Source organism: Macrobrachium rosenbergii, chromosome 2 (assembly GCF_040412425.1).
Source record: "Macrobrachium rosenbergii isolate ZJJX-2024 chromosome 2, ASM4041242v1, whole genome shotgun sequence".
NCBI lineage: Eukaryota > Metazoa > Arthropoda > Malacostraca > Decapoda > Palaemonidae > Macrobrachium > Macrobrachium rosenbergii.
In genome coordinates, this window is record NC_089742.1 from 44,270,513 (window position 1) to 44,285,139 (window position 14,627).

At 36.1% G+C, this 14,627-nt stretch overlaps 1 protein-coding gene across 1 annotated transcript in view; it reads right to left on the reverse strand.

Annotated features, from left to right (window-relative positions):
- The window catches only part of LOC136842905 (kynurenine/alpha-aminoadipate aminotransferase, mitochondrial-like), a 654,775-nt gene that overhangs the window by 367,297 nt on the left and 272,851 nt on the right, over positions 1-14,627 (reverse strand). Inside the window, exon 2 of the mRNA XM_067110853.1 lies at positions 7,849-7,912. Coding sequence (XP_066966954.1) covers positions 7,849-7,912 — 64 coding nt within the window. The remainder of the gene's footprint in view (positions 1-7,848; positions 7,913-14,627) is intronic.

The window sequence follows — 14,627 nt, forward strand, 5'->3', positions numbered from 1 at the left end:
AGGACTACCTTATCCACATTATTGCAACTCTCCTCCTGCTTTCGTTTTCCATGACTCATGTAACCATCCACTCTTCCAGAGGGAGGTCGATGGCATCCTTACAGCGTCTGGCCCAACTCATTAACTACCTTTACTTTTTTTTCGAGCTTGGTCTCGGTAAGAGCCCTTGGACTTAGTAAGGGCCCTGGGCTGCCTGCTCCGTTGGACCATGCATTTGAAGAAATATAAGGGGCTGGAATGAATTTGAATGAAAAAAAAATCATCACAAATGTTCTTAAATGACTAACACGAACCACAAACAAAGATGTTCAACTCATTCAATCCGGGTACAAGAGGTCATACGATCGACTAGTTGACCCTTCTGCTGAACTTTGCACAAATTACAAAACAAAATCGAATGATGATGAGGATGATGAACATTCATTACCCTCTGCCGAAACATACCCAACGCATTCAACTTGATAGAAGAAGGAGGAGGAGGAGGAGGAGGAGGAGGAGGAAGAGGAGGAGGTAAAGGAGGATAGGGTTGGAAGAGGGGAGATTCTTAATGACCCTCTCGCCAATCAAAGGCGACTGACAGCTCATTTGCATGTCGGGCAAATGACTGACAGCCGGACATCAATGACTCTCTGGCACTAGTGACCCTCGCGTTCGGGTGTTCTGCCAAGGAATTTCATGAACGGGCTTTATTCTGATTGGCGTTTATTGAAGGGTTGTATTATTGAAGAGTTGCTTTATTGAAGGGTTGTTTCTCCTTTGTCTGTTTATTGTGGCTGTGTTCATTACAGGGAGAGAAGTTGTTTGGAGGAATGTTGTTCATTATATCCATTGTTTACCTTGTTAAGAGCAGCACTGTCTTTGTGAGAAACAGACTGACAGAGAGTGAGAGAGCTTGACTTCATTATTACTTTATAGTCTTTCATTCTTGAGAGAGAGAGAGAGAGAGAGAGAGAGAGAGAGAGAGAGAGAGAGAGAGAGAGAGGAATAGTTGAAGAAAAATTCACAATGATTTTGTTATCTGAAATGATTTAAAACAGGTTCTTGAAAGGGGTCTGAATAACTCTTAATATAAAATTTGACATAAAATAATTGTGTAATCACTTTGTCAATATTTAAAAAAAATAATAAAAATAATAAGAGCAACAACAAGGCCAATCATCATTCGAAATATGGTGATGATCAACAGCAATGGTGAAAACCACAATCTTTGCCAGATAATAATAATAATAATAATAATAATAATAATAATAATAATAATAGAAGACGAAGAAGAACAACAACAACAACAACAACCACAACCTTTCTCTGGAAAGTACAACAATAACAAATCTTCACTAAAATTCACATGTTCAGGATAACTAATAGTGATAAACTTTCCTCATAATCAATAAAGTGAATGTCACCACACGGAATAATAATAATAATAATAATAATAATAATAATAATAATAATAATAATAATAATAACAATAATAATAATAATAATAATACGCGTACGTACCCAGCGAAGTCGATAACATGGCGGGACTCTTTGGAAGACGCAGACTTCGAGAGGGTCAAAAAGAAGATTAATGACATCAAATGGATGGAAGGGGGAAGTCTTCATCAACTTGAACTCAACTCCAAGGTCATTTTCTGAGCGATACATTTTCTTCAAGTTTCGTCTTTTCTCCATTTTAATAAACGATCCTTTTTTTTTTGCGGATTCTTTTAATTGAACTCGTGCGTCAAACTTATGGAATCAGTCATTTAAAAGTAGGAGGGGTAAAATTTCATCTAGTTTTTCACAGCTTCTTTTAAATGGACGCGTCAATCAAATCTTAAAAATAAGTCATTAACGAGGATCACTTTTAACGCGAAGGCCCCTGGGGAAGGAAACCCGAGGCCTGTATCTAGCCCTTGTCTCAAGGAAAAAATAAGAAAAAAGAAGCTCAGATTAACAGCGGAGGAATTAACGACCAGAATTAAGGAACGTTACAGGAATCAGGAAAAAAGTGAAGGGTGAAAATTCCGAAATAAATACATTTTTCATCTCTACAGCATTTTGCCAACAAAATCATGCAACGATTCACGGTTACTTTGTGATATATTTTTTGAACACCATCTCTGATGCTACAATAGACATTGCGATCTCGTATTTCAGTTTTTAGTGCAGTTTAACTGATTTTTTTTAGCGCAGATTTGAAAACTACCAAGTTTCTCTCGCCAAAAGTCTCAAATACATTGTGTGTTCTGTTAATGACAGTTAGTGGTGTTAATAGTAGCTATAAGATTTAATGGAAAACGGAATTGCTGGTGTCTTTGAAGCTGCGACATAATTACATGAATAGCCAAAAACGATCAAAACGAATAAAACAATACTGAATTAAAAAAAATTCATGGCAAATAATGAGTAAGACTTTGAAAGGAGTTCGCAGAACATTTTTGGTGCGAAGCCATCTTGATCAGAAGTCAGTCAGTCGATCGAATGGAAGTTAGTTCAGAGACAGTATAAATATTTAATCAACACTTTAAAATGTGAAGCAAGGGCCATGCCAGAAGCACCTATTCAAGGATAACGCAGCAGAAATAAAGTCTGTGGAAAACATTACAAGGGGGCACTCCAAGATAACGCCAGTACTGAGAATGCTGACAATCGCAGTACTGATGAAAAACCTGGTGACACTGAAATGCACTGGATTTGCGTTCATTGAAAAAGACAATTAAAAACATAAAGAGAGAACTGAGTAAATGCCATTCGCATCTCCCTGCTACAAATTGAAGTTGATTTATACTTTAACCGAAATCAAGCACGCTTGTGAAATATAGGCTACACTTCTTACGGACAGAGAGAACGAACAGTACTGTGACATACATATACTGTATACATACAAAGCGATTCAAATAGTATGTATAGTATCGCTATTAATGCCTTCCATTGAATCTTGCATTTCTTTTGAAAGACATCCTAATAAAAGAATCAAGAATAGTAAGCGCTCCTACGCTCACAGAATCTAACCAGTATAGAGGATAAAGCTAATGCTTAAGTGCATAACAAATTTCAGAACTTACTGAAATCATAGAAACGGAGATATCTGAAGAGAGAGAGAGAGAGAGAGAGAGAGAGACTGCATAACAATTGAAAGATGGTTAAGCTGATTAACAAGTTCATAGCAATTTTGCACACCTTGGAAAACGGAGAGAGAGAGAGAGAGAGAGAGAGAGAGAGAGAGAGAGAGAGAGAGAGAGAGAGTGTGTGTTGCGTTTTCCCAGTTACAAAAAAAAAGAGGACGAAGGAATAAATTAATAATTTCCTCAGTGGAATGAGCCAATAACCTTTTTAAAGCGGCTCCCATAAACGCCATAATGAGAAGGGTTCCACAGCTCTCCCTGCTGCTTCAAGGCTCGCTCTCTCCCCTCAAAAAGGAAATCATTTACAAAAGAAAACAACGAGGGTGGAAGATAGAATGGCGCATCCAGAGAAGACTAAAACACAGGACTTCACACTGCAAGAAAGATGGCGGACTGAGATGAACCTGTGTGTATGAAAAGGAAGACTAAAAATGTATAAGAGATTTTATCTATTATCAAATCCATTACTGTTTCACATGGGCAAACATTCCAATAGGACATGAGGTGAGAAAACACAGATGGTAGAGATCTGAAAAATAAGAAATAATACAACTTGATTGTGTGTGTGTATGTGTGTATGTATATATATATAAATATATATATATATATATATATATATATATATATATATATATATATGTGTGTGTGTGTGTGTGTGTGTATGTGTGTGTATGTATGTATATATTATTCACACACATACACACATATATATATAATATATATATATTATATATATGTATATATATATATATAATATATATATATATATATATATATAATATATATATATATATATATATATATATATATATATATACTGTATATATATATATATATATGTATGTATGTATGTATGTATGTATACTTATTTAAACTGTAGTAAGACCAAAAATACCTAAAGGCACAACTTGACATTAAGACATGAAGAATTAAATCTTTTTTCGTGAATTTACAGCCGTTTTAAGAAAATACAAATTTTGATTGTCAATATTTTCACTTTTCACAATTTACTCTAATGAGTGGGAGGACTAATATACAGTATATATGTACGATTTTCTTCGAAAAACGTCTTTTTGTGTCGAGAACCTTTGTTGCTGTGACCCCAGTAAAATCTTGATATTTAACTGACAATTATTATATTTAATTTAAAACGTAGATAAATGCAGGTTAACAGTAGGTCTAAAATCAGTAATTGTTTAAAAATATGCTGCGTGACTTATGTGGTAGATTGGATGCTTCCGTACGCGCTTTTACCCGTTTTCTTTTTGTCATTATGCTTGCCTAAATAATCTACGAATTTCTTGACCCTACACTTGTTCGATGCTACAGGGGTTTTTTTTTGTAAGAAAGTGCCATAACATTCGGTTGAATGAAAAAATACTTGTATTCTGTACAGACAGATATAAAACCATACACAGACAACAGAAAAATGAAAGAGGAATTCAGCATATGACGAATACCAGTACAGATATTTCTATATTTGCATTTCTGGGATAATACTATCTACACAATAAGGTATATTGCTTTAGCACTCCAGTTAAACTGGAAAAGCAACACGAGGCAAAAAAACTATGACGAAGTGAACAAGATAAAGTTGAGCACAGTAATTCATGGATCAGCTTCAGTGAACTATTGTTTAAACAAAATTACTAGGATAAACATGTGTGTGTATATACATACATATATATATATATATATATATATATATATATATATATATATATATATATATGTGTGTGTGTGTGTGTGTGTGTGTGTGTGTGTGTATGTATATATATATATATATATATATATATATATATATATATATATATATATATATATATATATATATATATATATTGAATTTACAGTTGTACATATCTCATTTATATATTGATTAAAAAAATGTCGCCGTAGTCAACACACACATTTGAACAAACAGAAAGGAAGACGTTAATCACAGGACGTGGATAGGGGTGCATCAAACGAATCCTTCTCTTGAAGGAAATTGAACATAATCAAAGGTTTGGGGATAAATATTTAAAAGGAAACGGTAGAAAAAAGAAGGTGGACTCCATCCCAAACCCGTTTAAGGGTTCCTGCGGGTAATCAAATTATAAGTGAAACATGGACCCGGGTCCCTGCCTGCCCTCTCCCTCTCTCTCTCTCTCTCTCTCTCTCTCTCTCTCTCTCTCTCTCTCTCTCTCTCTCTCTCTCTCTCTCTACAAGATATAAAAAAGATGGGAGTCTTATTACGCTGAAACCTTAATACATACAGTTTTTGTGACTGATGCCAACCAGCTTATTGTAAAATGAAATATACCTAAATATCAATGTTCTCTCTCTCTCTCTCTCTCTCTCTCTCTCTCTCTCTCTCTCTCTCTCTCTCTCTCTCTCAAAGATATGAAAAGATGGGAATCTGATTACATTAAAATTTTATTACATACATTTTTGTGATTTAAGGCTAACCAGATTATTACTCAAATGTGCATTGTCTAAAAATCAAACATATTTAACGACAACATAACTAAAAAAAATATAATTAAATATTTCTAAATATCAATACTCTCTCTCTCTCTCTCTCTCTCTCTCTCTCTCTCTCTCTCTCTCTCTCTCTCTCTCTCTCTCTCTCTCTCTCTCCCCCGAGTGTGTGCACGTGTGACTGTTTTGTATACTTATGCTCTTGCGTGTCAAGTGATCACAGAGAGTAATATCTCCTAATACCTATATTTAAGCACCTTATATACGAATTTATGTCAAGTTTCTTCGCCTCATATTATTCCTCTCCCCCTCCATTTAAATGCCTCTCTCTCTCTCTCTCTCTCTCTCTCTCTCTCTCTCTCTCTCCACTTAAATCCGTGCCCAATCCATCATCAGGCTGTGAACGGAAGTCGTACTGTTCCGGATAATTCAAGGAACAAAGTGTGAGGAGGAGGGGGAGCGGAAATCCTTCCTGTGTGACGAGGATGATAGCTATGGGTCCATTCTCCCTTTCCACTTCTTTGAGATTTTACGTTCCTCCGCGTCTCTTTTGACTGCTTCTGACATCTGGTATATGTAAAGACTCGCTATTGAGATGATTCACGCTGGAACTTATATCGATTTGACTTTTTTAAGTGTATATGTACGCGTGCATACACTGAACTGCGCGTAGTTTACTTTGTGAATGTATACCGACAGGAATTAAAAGATTTAATGTCCTCAAAGCGAATAAGCAAATGTTTATCTTATGATAAGTTCAATAACATGCATAAAATGCCAAAGAAGACGAGGAATTGTCCAGTGACAGCAGTTTGAGCTAATATTTGATCAACAATGATAGGCATTTGGAATCTGCATAATCATCTATATTGCGATTGGAATGATTATCTAAACATAGAATGTGGTGAGAACTAAAATTAGCAGAAACAAGATAAGGGAATGTAAACTAACTGTAAAATCATAAACGTGCTCTCAGAAAATTATCACAAATTGTAATCAAAAGAGAAAGGCGAAAAGATTCACGAATAAACATCACAATAGCTATCTTGCTCGTCGTCCGATTTTAGTAAATGTAAGCAAAACTTGGATGGGTGACCGCCATGCTAGACGCGTCAACCATATGGTTAGCAATCTCACACCGAAATCCTAGCTGAGAATCGTAAAGATTACACCTTTCGAAATTTCTGAATCAAAAGGGAAAATACGGTTAATAAATAAGTAAATAAATCAAGGCTTTTAGAGAGAGAGAGAGAGAGAGAGAGGAGCGTTCTAGGTGACTAATGACATCCGAAGAGAGAAAGCAAGGCCAAAAACAACGATGACGCGATGTCGTTGCAACATACATCAACTGGATGTCAAGTCAAGGCGTCTTCTCTCCGTATCATATTTCATCCGGCAGCACCCAAAATGAAAACTGGTCCCAGATATCGAACGTGCAAGCTGTGCGAAAACAGTTGCAGGTATCCCATCATAAATCTCTGGTCGATTTCCCTCGAGTCGCTTAAGAAAATTGTCATGTTGATGATAGGTAAAAATGATTTTCGCCAGGTCATCGCACTGCATCTCATCATCCTTGTCATTATTGTTATTGCCTTCATCATCGCCGCTATTATTATTATTATTATTATTATTATTATTATTATTATTATTATTATTATTATTATTATTATTATTATTATTATACGTTTTCCAAACCGGACCCGACAGAAATTAGAGGACAAAATTAAAATACCATGGCCAAAAAAATTGTATCTGTCGAATATCCGATCATATTACCGCGGCCATACCGGGTTATTTTCAATACCTTTTGACAGTGTAGTTTTGCACGAGTAATTTACGACGGAATGTAATTTTTAGTTCACGATAAAAAGACAACAAATTACAAACCTGAACGTTAAAAAAAGCTTGTGAAGCATAATTCAGTTATGTTAGAAGGGACTTTTTCATAAAATCCATTCCTTTCGTAAAAAAATCAAAATAAAGAAAAAATCCCCAGCAGCGATATACTTCAACTTAGGGATTATCTCTCCCGTTTTCCTTGACACTTCTAATCATTATGTCTTAAGAGATAAGTCTAATTTCTTTGGGTGTTACGTTCTACTGCTTTTGCTCCACCTTCCTTTAGTGTACAAATACTGGCCTCTCCATACTGTATAGTACTGTAGAGGTATCGGTTTATCCGTCAAGGATAACAGAAGCAGGAAGAGATTTCCAACAACAGGTACGTTAAGAGGAAAACACGCTGTAAAAAAAAGAAAAATCCAGGGGTACTCACCTACACATGGCAGAACTTCCGACCGTTAAGCATTCAACTGCAATACTGAGCACTTGTAAAACACCTGAAAAGAACAAGCGAGATTACCATCAGACTACTATTTCGTAAATTAAAACAATGATTTTACACTATCCAGAAGAAAAACAAATCGTATCATTATTCATCAATAAAAATAATCAAAGTAAATTGGATCTTAACTTCGGGTAAATTAGAACTTGCTTCGTGGCCGGTATTTGAATGCCTGATTACCAATAAAACCCGGATGTCGCTGACATCTGCCTTGGCCATGTGTAGAGGCATGGAGTGGGGGCTAAAGCTCACCTCACACCTCAATGCATTTGAATAAGGCTTCATTTAACAGAATAACTTTAATTTTTCAGTCGTGATCGTAATAAATGTAATACAGCATACACCGAAGAAGCATGCCATCTGAATTATAACCATCATTATACAACATGAGCACACGTTCCAGTGATATATCCGTTTAGTCCGTTCGCTGTTAGGCAATCTTCACAGTTCATGACACCCATATTAAAGAAACCAAAATAGAACAGGTAATAAACTACATGTGTGGAAAAATTGACACAAACTCATAAATACAGGCCACGAAGTAACGCATGCATTACAGACATACACACACTATATAATATAATATAATATAATATAATATAATATAATATATATATATATATATATATATATATATATATATATATATATATATATATATATATATATATATATATATATAAATTTGTGACTCAATATCAGGATCAGAACCCAAGCCTTTCAACTGAAAGGCCTGGATTCACTACCGGTGTGAGTCACAAATTATTCTGTTTCACACGTGATTGTGCGTTGATTACTTCTGATATATATATATATATATATATATATATATATATATATATATATATATATATATATATATATATATATGTGTGTGTGTGTGTGTATATAATATATGTACATATTATATGTGTGTGTGTATGTGATACAAATATATGGTATCAATGATATCAAGCGAAATATTCAAAAACTAAGAAGACAATATATGAAAAACTGTAAAGAGTGCCCGAAAAGATAAAAATGGTCGAAAAAAAAGAGAGAGAGAAAAAAAACTGATGACTGCTGAGAGACACGGAAGAGGAGGAGACTGCATCTAAAACGACAATAACGCAGCAACATATATCAAGGGGATGCCAACTTGTATCGCCTTTTCTTCGTATCATATTTCATCCACTTGCATTGCAATGATAGATGGTTCGAAATTTCGAACGTACAAGCTGAGAAAACAGATGCATCTCCATCATAAATCTCCTGGTGATTTGCATCCCCTAGTGCGTGAGACTTCGCATTGAGTAATGGAAGCACTCCTCATCATAAAAGACATTTGTCGTAGAAAATAAGCATATTGTAATGACGTTCTGCTGAGACGATTTATGTCATTTTATCCAGGAGACTGTTATTTATGAGAATGCTTCTGGGACGGGCAACAAATTGCCGTAATTAAAAACAGCCAAAAGTAACGGGATAATACAATCCACTCATTACTGGCAGATTAAAGGGTGATGAAATAAATTGCTTGAAAAAATAGACATGACGAATCAGATTGCACAAGCAACAATAACACATTAAACCTACGCTACTTATTTTGTACTCAAACATGAGCACCTTTTCCACCCAGATTATACAAATAATTAAAATCACTGACGACATTAAATGCTGTCATGCTCTTGACACAATAACTAAAAATGTTAAATTCAATTACCGTGTGGCACTCAATCATTCCTACTTTTTCCAGTTCTAATAATCCATTATTCGAAAAACAGCTTCGACACTGGTTCACAATTCTAATGTTTTCTTCTGGTTACAATAACAAGAGAACGAATGACATCTGCACCACTCATACCAGACGACACCAACTCAAACACTGTTCACACTACTGGCCGTTGAGTGGGTACCCGAGCTTTGTTTGCACTTCCGACGACAACCTTCGGCCATTTCCAGGTCCACAAATCTCGGTTTACAAGGCTGTCTAGTTCTAGTTACGCCTTATGGAGCGGACACAGGTCTTAATTAAACAGTCACTGGAGACTGTGACAAGTAACATTATAAACAAGTGGACAGACATTGTTTAACATAATCTCACCCAATCAGTCGTTGATAGTCCTTGGGTAGTTGTTCGGAACACCTGTGTGGTGTACCAGACTTGTTTTAGGTATGTTGGTAATCATGGCGTTGAGAGAATTAAGTGTAAAAGATAAGGAAGTTAAATTCTCGATAGTCGTTTAAATGGCTCCCTCATTGAAATTGTTCTTAGCGAAAACTAGAAAGTATTAAGAGAGTCGTCAACAAGTAATAGCCAGTTATCTACCTCTAGGAAGATTGTGTACACTTCAAAATAAGAGAAATAGTAAGCTGGGGGTAGAAAATAATGATATTCTTATGACATCAAACGTAAAATGTTACTGTTTGACAATATTACATTAATGAATAATGATTTTAGCATACGAATTATTACATAAATCAGATGAATATATACTGAAAACTTGTGAGAAAAAATAACAAGACTCATTATTGTGTAACTGCTTGCGTGCAAGTTGCATTCTTAAAAATAAAAGATACCATTATAAGTTTCACACTTATGCCAGCCGCACGCGCTGTTAAAAAAAGGAAGGTTGAACGTAGGACTTCCGCCCAAGACTTCTTAAGAAAAAAAAACTTTAAACAAATGTTTCGAGTTCCAATGCAAAGAAATAATGGGTAATAATGTGGCCCGGGAACCTGTGGAATGAATGCGTTTGCCAACAGTCCCATACCTTTTTTAATCTCTATTCTCATATTCGCATATAAAACAATAATTACAAAACCATCAAATAGTAAAAATTAAAACAAAGTACATGATGATTATGATAACAATCGTGGAAAATTTAACCTTAAGACTTATCTGCTGAGGCTCTGATGTAATCTTTTATATTTCCGAGAACAGATAAAAAAATGAAAGTTCCTTTTTGATTCAGCGGAAAGTAGATCTACGGAATCCTAAACACGTCTTCATTTCATCCTCATGATCAAGAATCACTTCCACCAGTTTCTTTGCACCAGAGTTTCCTAAACTTTTTCAGGCTGGCGCCCCCTTGGCTTCCACATCGATCCCTAGCGCCCCCCTCCCCCCGATACACACATGCGAGCATTTTTTTTTTTCGCTTTAGACTGAGAAAACAATATTAAACACAAAGATGTATTTCACAAATAATACTTAATTTAGTAAACCATTTTATTTGGTCTTCACAATTATTGTTAATGGGATGGGTGTGCTTGGTTCAGGGATATCAGTTTCTCCACACCAGGCTGGGACTCACTAAAAAGTCGTAGATCCCCAAGTTCGGTAACAGCTATGCATTCGTTTATATACTTCTAATCACTTTTATTGTCCATAAAATGCATACGTGTTCCTTTACCTTAGGCTTAGTGTTTATGACATTTTGTCATTCAGGTTTTGTAAAAAAAAAATTTTAAAAAAGCAAGCTATTTATTGCTCTAAATTAAATGCTCTTAATTACACCCTGTCGCCCTCCAACTGTCCCGTTTTGCCTCACCGTCCCCCGATATCAATCCATCGGTCCCAGGGGGGCTGTACCGCCCACTTTGGGAACCACTGCTTTACACCCTTTTGTTGAGTATCGGTCTTAATCCAACTTACCTGAAGTTCTATGGAAACATATTCTGCAACCAGTAATCTCCGATGAGCTCAGAGAGAGGTGAAGGACTATACGAATTAGGTAAACTATAGAATTAGGGAATCAGAGGAAAAGGGTCGTTTGTCCCTTGTCCCTTAGGTTACTATTCAAATGCATTTAACGTTATCGGCTGCGATTTCTTACCATCAATTCAAGAAGACTAAACAGCCTAAGGGGAGAAAGCAGACGACAAAAAAAGGAGTAAAAAAAGCAGACTCCAGAAAAAATAGCCTATAGACTACCTGTATTCAAAGTGGGGTGGGTCATGGGCTTAGTGCCAGCAACCCCGACGTCAATGCTGAGAACTTTGCAACAGTCCTTATGAGTCTAGTGTAAGCTGTACAATGGGTGACAATGTTGGCCAAGAAGCCGACAGAGTGTGTGAGTTTTTTTTAGCTCTCAACATATGTAATATATAGCACTAGTGTTCAATCATGTAATTACATTCTCGTACAAATATTTATTTGCACTTGACCTTTTTATCACGTATTCTTTAGCAAGATCAAGCTTGGTCTCAGTTAAAAAATAACATATTTTGAAAATATATTTGACAACATTTTAATACATTAATTCCCTTTTCAGCTATTTACCATCGGCGTTGCTGAATCATTCAGTAATATAAATAGGCCTCGACTAATCTGTCATTTGTTCATGGGTGCTATTAACCACTGTTATCTATAAGATGCTGTCTGACGTGGGTAGATGGAAGTAAATATTCGCCTATTAAAACGCTTCCTCTCTCTATCTCTCTCTCAAAACTCCTTTGATCTAGTAATCGGTGTGTTCATTCTCTATCTTTCTCTTCCTCCCTCTTTCTCTTTTCGTCCAGATTTTATCTTTCAAAGGCAAACGGAACTAAATCAAGACGTTCCTTCATTAGGCCCGCATTCACATTAATCCTAAAATTGCCCCAGTTCGAGTTCTCAAACAAAGTTGCATCGGCCGGACCTAATTGCTCCCAAGTCGAGGACGTGTGGGAAAAGGCGCGGGGTGTAATTCAAGTGCACGATTAGTTCAAGCACTTGTGGACATCGGTGACGTCGGGCAAAACGAGGTCACTCGATCCGGCGCCCGTACCCGAAAGTTCTTGAAATCAAAACAGTGTGTTTATCTGGGTGGCTGGAAATAGCGACATTTCCTGCGAGAAATTCTGTTGCTCTTGAGTTTGCAAGATGTAAATGCTTAAGTTTGTCCTTTTATTTCCTTACAGAAGCCCATTACGACCTATTCCCTCATATGCCAAGCCGCCAAGGACTGTCGCACTGTTTTGTCATAATTATTTATATATGTTTTACAAGACATGGACGTTACACGCTTCGTTTAACCGTAATCTTTAAATCCGTGCTTGGGATTCACGTGGATTAATAAACTCAAGTGCAGGGTGTGTAAGCGTATTAAATAGCAGTGTGGTAGGAGATCTGGCAACCTTTCTCCATAAAATGGGACTGATTCATTAAATGGAAGAGCTCTCTGGCTGGAAATACCGACTTTTTCTTATTCCACTGAATTTTCTACCTCCATTATGACTCTGTGTATCAAACCTCTTAGGTTTGTTGCAAGTTTCAGAAATGTCCGTTTTATTTTTTTACAAGGAAGTGGTATTAGGCTCTAAAGTTATCCATACCCACTAAATTCGAGCCTAGATTTAAAGGTAGGGTGATTCGAGATCTAACTTCTTTTTAATGCAGAGCCGAGCTGGCTGGAAATTCCGACCTTATCAACAAGAACATTTATCATCCTCAGTCTTTGAGATGTCACATTTAATACGACTTTATTCGCCGTAAAACTGAAGTTCAAAGTCTAACTTTAATAATAAAACCGAAGTTTGTCTTAGACGATGAGTGTCTTACCAAGACTAATGAATCTGGCTGATTGGAAAAGCAACATCCATCGAGAAATTCGATTCCTTCCAGTTAAAGTGTTTAAATGGCAATGTCACTTGAGATCCGATATCCCTGATTTCATCATAAGATCGGACTTTAATCATAAAATGTAAATTTTAGAAGTTTTTAGAAGTAGACTAGCTCCGCCTCAAGTAGAACTGAGTAAATCCCGTCGTCCTGTGGAAGAAAGAAATAAAAGAAAAACCTATGACAAATTTGGAGAGAAGAGAAAATGAAAAAGTTAACGACAGGAAATAAGTTCCTGCAATCTACCTTTAATCAGTTTTTAAGGTCTTGCTTTTTCTTTTAATATGCATAACTTGTAAAAAAAAAAACTGTCATGAACTACGTAAAGGAACATTTTGCATTAAATTAGCTAAGAAATATTTTTAAGAGGAGTTTTCAAGATGAACTTTTAGCCACAATGTAACACTTAGGATTAAAATTTTGGGATGAGGTTGCAATCCCATAACGTTCATCCATACATGTTCAAAGGAACTCGTGCAACACGGAATAAAAAAATACATGGAAAAGTAATCCATCATATATATATATATATATATATATATATATATATATATATATATATATATATATATATATATATATATATATATATATATATATAACTTTCCCTGAGGAGGAGTTGCTCGAAGGGGCAGAACTTCGAGTCCTCAGCAAGTCTTAATATTTTATAATCCCAGCCGACACGAATTCCCATTTACAAGAAGTGGGTCAGCTGACTGGCGAGAGGCCAAAATCAAACCACAAATCTCGTAAACGCTACCTTGGCACTCTACCTATATCTACCCGTCGTTGGATCAACTGCCTGAAAAGAATACAAAGTCCGGCACTGGATAATTTCGGAAATAACGGGGAAGAAACGCAATCCGACAAGGTTTCTCTATGTGACCATATGACTCGATTTCCCAGCACTAAATCCAATTCTAAGGAACAAGACGATACAGCACCTCCAATAACTATAGGCTGCGTGACGTGTGTGTGTAGAAACGGCGGATATCCCTTTCGATATACTGTCTGAAGGTAATATAGTCGTCACACGTTTTCCCCTTCGAAATCCTATTGTTGGCGGGCGCGTATCGAATAGAGAATCATAGGATGTAAACCGATGTCCCGACCTCATTCTACACCG